General features: G+C 41.2%; 1 protein-coding gene across 1 annotated transcript; it reads left to right on the plus strand.

Annotated features, from left to right (window-relative positions):
• On the plus strand, positions 4,393–7,947 carry LOC8080029. Its single transcript, XM_021448521.1, has 8 exons — positions 4,393–4,692; positions 5,406–5,455; positions 5,542–5,863; positions 5,936–6,088; positions 6,168–6,422; positions 6,511–6,549; positions 6,617–6,864; positions 7,559–7,947. The coding sequence occupies exons 2-7, from the start codon at positions 5,427–5,429 to the stop codon at positions 6,851–6,853; spliced, it is 1,035 nt and encodes a 344-aa protein (XP_021304196.1). The 5' UTR covers positions 4,393–4,692; positions 5,406–5,426; the 3' UTR covers positions 6,854–6,864; positions 7,559–7,947.

Here is a 9,753-nt window from a genome sequence, read left to right on the forward strand (position 1 = left end):
TTAGCTATGGAGGGTAATGACTTTGATGGATCTGTGCTTGCACGACGGTGTAAGTTATGGTATCCTACTTGTGGGAAAAGTGTACAGCCTCTGCAGAGTGTAAATCTATCTGGATAGCCGTGTCCGCGGTCTCGGACGGGTTATGGTTCGGTTTCAACAACTAGATGGGATGGTATGAGTGAAAACATGAGAGTGTGTGTGATTTTGAAAATAAATGGTTGACTGCCATTGTGTTGTGGGAACAAGGGTTCAACAACACTTAAAATTGTGATTAAACCCCCATTTTTAGAAATACTATCATATGTGGAAAAGGAGCTCTTTTACAACAGTATTTGTGAAATGAAACCTTGCATGTGTAAAAAGATAGCTTTATGCAAATAAAACTAAGCCTCATCCTTGATTTAACCATATGCATATATACTGTTATCCCCTTCCGTAGGGTAAAGTTGGATTTGCTGAGTACTTTGTACTCACCCTTGCTTTATTAAACAGAGGAAGATCCGGACTTCGATCCCGAAGTGGCGTTCGAGTAAGGTCGTGTCTGCACCCAACTAAGCCTGTGGCATTGGGACTCGTCAGATGTTCGATGGCGATATCGTTTGTTTCTGGGTCCTTTGGACCTGTGTTGTATTTTAGTGTCTTATTATTATAGCGTGCCTTCCTTGTCCACGCTTTCCAAGACTACTGCGCTGAAACTTATCTGATGTAATAAATGTGTTACTAGCCTCCTGGGACTAGTATTGTATCACATTTGAGTTCCTGGTTTACCAGGGGCGCTTCAGGTGGTATCACAGCCGTAGTTGGCTGTAGGACGCGACCTTAGGTTTTTCTGGACCAGTATTTTACTAAATAAATATATTTTACAAAAGTTCTTACCCTCTTCCCTCTATTTGAAAAAAATATTTACTCTCATCTATTTCTCTCAGATGGCAGAAGGTGTTTGGACCAGCAGTTACTGTCTAAGTGTAGAAGGCTTTCCCAAACTCTTGTATGCTACCATGCAGAAACTTGGAATCAAGGATCGCCCAGAATATAAAGGCAGAGAATATGAAGAGCATGAGACCGAGCGGTGTGAAGTTACCGTATATATTGGGAAAAGTGAGGACTTCCCTAATATAACTGAAGCTTGGAGCATGACTGCGACCGGATTTCGGTTTGCAGATACATATCAAGCCGTCGCCCGCAAAGCCTTGAGGTACCTATGCCAGATCTACGAGAAGCCCATCACCCGTACACCCATGAGGTTCTTTCCACCCGACGAAAAAGACCGACCAGTTTGGAGGACCCGCATAGAGCTCTTGCAAGGACGTTACTCACTTGAAGATGACCCAACTGTGGTATTCATGACCACATACCTACTTGCTCTAGATAAGCAATACGATGAGCAGGCCTCAGAGTTAAGGAAGTGCATCCATCGTGCGGAGGAAGCCGAGATCATAGTTAGAAAGCTCCATGTGCAGCTTGCGGAAGCTCAGGCCCAAGCAGCTGCAGCCGAGAGTCGTGAAACTGCCATTGCTGAAGTCTTGAAGGCAGCTGAAGACCGCCATGCTCAGGAGTTGAAGGATGCCTACCTTATCACTAGGATCAAAAGAAGGATGTTAGCAGAGGAAGACCAAGAGCCCATAGTCCTAAAAGGTATCCCAATCATGTCCCTAAAAAACCAAAAGCAAGATGGATATAGAAGGGCCATCAGCTCCCCCACCCACAGAAGCCTCTCATGAAGCTTTAGAGTTGGAGCCCAGCAAGGAAGAAGGATTTCCCCTCCTCACCCAGCCACCACCAAAGGAAGACGGTGACCCACCTCTTAGTCCAAAAGAAGAACCACAAATGCCGGAAGCATGATCCTCCTCAACACCAAGGGAATGAAGCCGTTCTGTCCGAAGAAGTTGAAGAATAGTAGCACCTAGTTCCTCCTTATGTCTTAGGGAAGTGAAGTTTACTTCACTTTTGTTCAACCCCCAAAGTAGATGAACCGTATTGTAGTACGCTTATTTCCTCCATTACTATGTTGTAAACCGCCCTCTTATTCAAAATATATATTTGTGCTTGTTGGTTGTGCTAAATAATTGAGTGCTCTATGTTGTTCCCCTACGGGATAGCAAGTGTTAAAACTTGCACCTTTTTAAAATATAACGCCGTAACAAAAAAAACAACATCACTCAATAGATCTAACCCTTATCTAATCCTTTGGACCTGTGTTGTATTTTGGTGTCTTATTATTATAGCGTGCCTTCCTTGTCCACGCTTTCCAAGACTACTGCGCTGAAACTTATCTGATGTAATAAATGTGTTACTAGCCTCCTGGGACTAGTATTGTATCACATTTGAGTTCCTGGTTTACCAGGGGCGCTTCACTTCATCAGATCATATACGCCATAAATCTAGAGATATACACATGGGTATATATATATATATATATATATATATATATATATATATATATATATATAAGTTTGCAAATCCAAGAAATTCTTAAACTATATAATTAATATTATGATACAATAGCTATAAAATATCAATGAACATTGAAAAATAAATACCTATTGTCTAGTGAATACCTTCACTTCACTCCCCGTTCACAGCCACGCTTCTGGGCAAGAGGGTTCGGCTCCCCTGGGCCTGGCAGCTTCACGCGGCCGACAGGCGGCAACCATGCAGGGACACAGCCGGACAGGGGGGCAGCTGGGCAGGGGGCAGCTGGCTCGGCTCCTGCGGTCCTAGTCAGGCCCCTGCCTCCGAGCTCTGCTGCAGACCCGCGGTCGCGTCTGGGCGAGCAAGGGCGAGGGCGAGCCCACGAGCAGGACGGCAGGGGACGGGTGGACGACCACGGTTGGCCCTGGGGCCTTGCCTGCCTGCGACTGCAAGGGCAGGGGCGAGGCGCGAGCAGGGGACGACGCCGACGGCGGGCAGGGGACGGGCGACGACAGACTTCGCCTGCGACCACCTGCGTCCGACGGTGCGAGGGCCGATGGCCAAGGAGCGACAACGCGACCGCGTGAGGGAAGGGGACGACGCGAGGGTGAGCATCTGAGCGACTTCTTTGCGCCCTAGTCTTCTCTTTAGTGTGATTTTTCTTGGGCCAACATTATAAAGAGTTTCTCCTAAACTTTTTGGGCCACGATTAGGGCTATGGCCCTACTGGCCCTAGGCCTAGGCCCGCCCTTTCACCATCGCACCCTCATGGTAAAAGTCTACACACCCACAAGGCAACTGCACCTCTCTCAAATTTGCTTTAGCCGCCATTGACCCTTCATACACATAATTCTTTACATTTAGGACATGATTGTGGTAACCAATGAGTGATCAATTAGAGGGTTGTTTTCTATGTCTGCCCGTAATAAATATTGTTGCGAGTGCTCTCTGTACAAGAAAATAAACTAGCTCAGCTGGCTAGTGCGCAGAGGCTAGAGCATTGGGTCTCAGGTTCAATCCCAGGTGGCCACGTGTGCATGCGAGCGGGCATTGGCATGCGAGCGCATTGAATGCGAGCGGCTTTTGCTGGGCGTGGCACGCCGTGCGTGGATAGGGAAGAGACAAGGGTAAACAGGTCCAGTAGGAACTCCATGCTGCCAGAACATCAAGCTTCGTGAAAACACTTGAGTCATATAGAACGTACTTTCGTAAACAGGTACGGATGGAGTATGACCATCGTCCACACATACTGCTAGCATTAATATTTCACGTGACTTTCTCTCTTCATCTTCAAAAACATACTACTAATAATCAAGTTATATATAAAACTCGATATACTATAGTGAGTCAATGTCTATATTCCTTCTTCGTACCTGCCGTAACACGAGTAAAAGTAAAGATGCTTTGATTTAACCACAAATGTGAATTGAATCAAAAGATATAAAGGAGTTATCACTACAACATGTCTATTAATTAAAGGCATTTTGATAAAGGCATTTTTCTTTGCCTTAATTTTCTTTTATCTAAAGGCATTCTTAAAAAATGCCTTTGAAACTATTTTTTTAAAGGCTAATATTAAAACGCCTTTAATTAACTAAGTATTAGAGGCATTTTTTCAAAAACGCCTTCAATTATCTAAGCTTTGGAGGCATTTTTTAAAATGACTTTAATTACATGTAGTATTGGAGGCATTTTTTAAAATGCCTTTGTTGTCCATATATGCTATTTACTTTGTTTTATAGATCCACTTAATCATTTGGGCCTTTAGCTTTTGTTATCACACACGGAAGATTATCTGGGCCGGAAGCTTACTCACGCACGGAAATAGCACAGCGAATCGGAAGTATACTCACGCACGGAAGGAGGTGGCCGCCGCTATTCGGAAGTCACCACAGCGATTCGGAAGCCTAAAAATCATTCCCCAAATTTCACGAGAGAGAGGAGGCCGGTGCTAGGGTTCCTCATTCAGATTCGCGATGACCTGAGGCGGACGCACGGGCTCGCCTGCTCGCCAACAAGGAGGTCCTCCACCACATCCAATCGTTGAATCCTTACCCAAATTCGTGTGAGACAGAGGTGGCCGGCATAAGGAGGCTGCGAGGGCTCGCGAGCTCGCTGACGAAGAGGTCCGCTGCTACATCCCGGCCTAAAGCGTCTGGTACAGCTCGTGATTCAGAATCACGCCGGCCTGAGGCGACCGCGAGGGCTCGAGAGCTCACTGGCGAGGAGGTCCTCATCGACGAGGAGGTCGAGATCCTGAAGGGCTCCTCCATAAGCATCGTGAGTTCGTACACAAACATCATTGTCCCCTGCTCAACTACTAATCCAGGTATATCCCCATAGCCACCAATCATTTGAAGCCTCTATTGAGATGTTGATTGATTTAAAATGTGTTCTCAATTTTTTCTATTTGATTTGATCTGTGTAAAATAAACGGTGCTAGTTATCTATACCAAGCTAGAATTTCACTGTGCTTAACTTTATTACTATTGCTATGATCCAGTTGGTCCTCCTGTAAATGCAAATTTTATTCCTGCGATGGACACTAGGCATGGGTTTGATTACTATTGCTTAGATCTGAATGGATGGTCTTGCTCACTCACTGATAGGCAGACACATATGCTTGTTTGCTTTTGTAGAGACTGTTGCACATTTGTACTATTATTATTTGCCTTGATGTCAGTGTGATGATGATAAAAATCTAGCAGGCAACCTCTATAGTATGTACTAGAATTTTAGAAACGGAAGAAAATAGTTTTGACATGTACTACTAGCTAGTAGGAGTTGGTGATTGAATATTTTTGTTGAAACATAGAAGATCAAGTTGGGGAACAGGTTCACAGATTACTAGATTCTAGGTTGCAAATGCACAGCAAAACACAATAAACTTTCGCCCACTTTAGTGGAACACGCTCGGCAACCTTGCTGACTTGTTTCATGATGTCTTTGATAACACTGTGGATCTTATGGTTAGTCATGGTCTTCTTCTATAGATTTACAGTGTTGCAGCCATCATGGACAACCAGTGGATGAGAGCACCTAGGTAATACTAGTTAGAAGTTGCTCCTATTTTTTTCTTGTGTCAAGTATAAGTCCTTAGCAAGCTGAATTTTCATCATTGCATCTTAGGTGGTCAGTCGAGTATGATGAAGGCCTTCACAACTTTGTAGAATTTTCCTTTGCCACATCAGCCCAACAGAATAGGATACCAAATAAATTAGCCAGTAATAAAAAGCTTAGGGATGTGGTGAAAACACTAATGTCAAATCAATCTAAGTTGCAGCAGCAATACAGTGAACTGAAAACTCAAGTTTCAGGCTCCCAAAAGTGCTCTTCTGTTGAAACTAGTCCAAGGGTTGGTATAGTAGATGGGCAACATTTGCATGAGAAGAAAGATGATAATCAAGAATCAATTTCACATTCAAATAAGAGACATGGAGTAGAACTTGAGGTAAATTATCTCCATTTGAGTTGATTTACTGATTAGATGCAGTTTGTAATTAGTTTTGTCTTCGATCCTTAGGAAATTGAAAATGTTAGGATGCAAAGTCTGCAAAAAATAAAGAAAGAGACATCACAACACACATTTCTGGGAAATACCAAGGACAAGACACCTCCACAAAGTCTTCCAGAGCCATCGAAGAAACCAAGAAAGTTTCAGGCACCACTTACTAAGGTGACTGATTATCTTTAATCATGTTAGCCTTTTCTAATCAAATAGTAGAATATGATAGAGTTAATAGTAATCTTTGTAGGATGATATGAAAGATATAAAGTGTGGTATGGAGATTGGTCTCACATCTCCAAATAGTAAAAAGCTGGTGGCACTAGGGACTGTTCAGAAAACTGATAGGAAAGCTAAAGCTAATGATGGTCAACCATTGGCGGATTATATTGAGGTACTAGTCAGTATTGTTTATAAACAAACAACCATATTGCCTCGTTCACATGGGAAGATACAAAATCTGGGAAGTGCTACTGCTCGCTGCATACCATGGCCTCGGCAAAATGTATGATTCCTATAGACTTATAATTGGTTCCTTTGTTTATTTCTAATGATGAAACTTTGAACTTTACATTGATATAATCACATTGCAGATCATTTGTAGAGATGGCACTCCGTTGCACTCTAAACAGGTAGCACACTATCTTCAACACTGACACCTACTAAATTTGGCTTCAAATTTGAAATTTTCTGTTGTAGGTTTGTAGCCCCATTAGCAAAATCACCCCAAACACAAGAGGAACTGTAGGACCAAAAAGGTCAACATCAAAAGCTGATGCTACAAGGTTGGACAAAGGCCAAGTTGCTTCACAGGGTTTGCTAGAAAATAAGCAAGCAAAGAGGAATGTGAGTAAAGAAGAAACAGAGCAACTTACATCATCCAAGTATGTAGAGGGCCACAAAAGCAACATACATATAACAACGTCTCGATGTTAGTACAATTAAAAGTAAGCATTTCTTGCTTCTAGTTTTCTATTTTTCTTTGTCATTTCTAAAAATTCATGGTACTATGACAGTTTAGTTTTGGCATCTCTAGGCAACATGTCATTTTTCTACCCTAGATGAATATATGAAACACATAGGCTTGTAGTATGACCTGTGGCTGTGGATGGTGTTACAGAATAGGTTTCTACTTCATATGCCATTCTACTTGTTGGTAAATGTCTGTTAAAAACTAGTCAGCTAGCAGTGAGAATATAAATAGAACTAGAGGATCAAAGTTTTCCTTTTAAACCTCTTCATCAGGTATCTGTTTTCCTCACTAGTAGGGCAATAATAGGTGGTGGGAAGTGCCAAACTTGATGTTCTTAAGAAACATATGTAGACTGGTTTAGGTGCTTGGAACTAAGTTTGTTTATTTTTGTTTCTTGGATACTAGTAGTTGGCTTTGTTACTATAGTATGGTCAGGATAATCTGTCAGTGTAACTTTGTTTATGTAGATATGTGTTGACAAGAAATTATGTTGAGTAACTATTCTAGAATTAATATGGCCATGTCGCTTGTCACTAGAATTTCTGTTTGAAGCAACATTCCTGTTTACCTTTTTTTCCTAATAAAAAATGTAAACCTATGTCTAGTAATTCTTGTCCAAATCTTGTGTATATACCTTCACTCATTGGGACATGTTTGGTTTCAAGCAGGAGCAATTGACAAGTGAGGACAACAGACATGTATATAGCTGGATGTGGGCATGTCATTTTCAAGCAGGAGTAACATAATTTGGTTTCTGAACATTGATGGCCAGTACTGTGGCAACATAGTATATTTAGATGGATTTATACTTACATATATATATATATATAGCTGTGATGTGGACACTCTTATAAAAGGAGAAAGAAACTTGCATCAGGAATGGGGACCTAGACATCAGGACTTGGAACATCATTTGAATTGACTATTTTTCAACCTTATTGATTGTGTTTGGTTACAAATATAACTGTGTATAGCCTGAAAGGTTAAATGTTTGGATCATGTTGTTAACGTGTATTTTTATTGGTTAATTTCTCAATGGATGTTGCTGTTTTGATTACTAGCAAATTTCTACATATGAGTTGGTTTTGGAGGCATTTTTAATAATGCCTCTATCAGTGTTTGAAGGCTTATACAGAATGCCTTTAAAAATTATTATAGACAGCTACAAAATGCCTTTATATGTTGATATTGGAAGGCGTTTTGAAAAAATGCCTCAAAAGACTTTTTAAGTCAAGTTTATAGCAGGCATTTTAAGTATGCCTAAAAAGATTTTTGAAGGCATTTTGATGCCTTTTAAAGGCATTTTTAAACGCCTTCTATAAACAGCCATGCTGTAGTGTATAGGTGTACCGACTTGACGTTTTCCTTCTGCATACAACAAACCAGTGGCCAATGAAGAGATGAGTGCGCCTTTCTAGAATCAGCAGTAGGGGGTCATTCTTGACCTCGTCAATGAACGGGTAGTCCGTGCAACCAATAATAATAGAGTCTTGGGTGTAGAACGTGGAGCAATCATATACTCCCTCCGTATTATGAAGGTAGGTATTTTAGGCTTTGGTGTGCTGGAGGTGAAAACTAATCCCTCCACGCGATTGTGCTAGTTCATCTCCATCTTCCTCTGCTGTTTTGGTGGTCTACTGATGGCTCCCTCGTCTATGATCGTGCTCGCCGCTCGCCGCGTGCTGCCTGCTCACCGTGCACTGGCCACTCACTCGCCTACACGCTCGTCGCAGCAGGATGACGTGGCCTCGTTGGAGTCTGTTGCAGCGCTCGAGGTGCCAGACTCCGTCGTGCTGGACACGGTCGCACTAGACACTGTTGAGGCTCTGGGCATGGAAGAGGAGGTGCCGCACTCCGTTGACATGGTGCCGGACTCCATCGACATGGTGCCCGACTCCGTCGAGTCTATGTGTCCTCGCTGCGGCACGTTCCACGTTGGCGGTGTCTTCGGAGAAGAGTGCTTCCAAGCTCGCCGTGAAGCTCGCAGGACCGTTGTGGCCTTCTCTATGAAGATTATCATCTGCAAGTAAATTTCACAATCAGCGTAGAGGGTTATTCTTGACCGATGAACGGGTAGTACGTGCAACCAATAATAATAGGGTCTTGGGTGTAGAACGTGGAACGATCATATATATCGTTAGGAATTCAGTTAATGTTGGCAGGATCCAAGTTTCTCGCGGTTAATTAGAGCGTTGAACTCTAGGGGTCATTGAAACCCCTTGGTTGGTCTGGGTTTGAAACGTGCCATCTGTTTAGTGCGACACCTCAGGAGAGTCTTAAGCCAGTCTTAATGCATAGTTTCATGACACAGTTACCAAGACTATAAACTAGGTAACCGAGCTACATGAGTTTCATGGGGATGAGACTATGTATGATATATATATACATGTCGTGACCAATTTCAAGTGCATATAATAATAATAATAATAATAATAATAATAATAATAATAATAATAATAATAATAATAATAATAATAATAATAATAATAATAATAATAATAATAATAATAATAATAATAATAATAATAATAATAATAATAATAATAATAATAATAATAATAATAATAATAATAATAATAATAATAATAATAATAATAATAATAATAATAATAATAATAATAATAATAATAATAATAATAATAATAATAATAATAAAAAATAAAAGTGTATGATCTTTGGTCTTAGATATTTAATACAACAGCCTATACATAAATACAAGTTTAGAACAAACAGTTAATAACTAAGCAGGATAATAGGAATTAAAATTAGATGTAGCAACTAGCATATCATTTTAGAATCTAAACTAAAATTAAATGTTATTGAAATATGAACTTGAACTGAGAGGACAACACTTCGTGAGGTC

The sequence above is a fragment of the Sorghum bicolor genome, chromosome 10 (assembly GCF_000003195.3).
Source record: "Sorghum bicolor cultivar BTx623 chromosome 10, Sorghum_bicolor_NCBIv3, whole genome shotgun sequence".
NCBI classification, from domain to species: Eukaryota; Viridiplantae; Streptophyta; class Magnoliopsida; order Poales; family Poaceae; genus Sorghum; species Sorghum bicolor.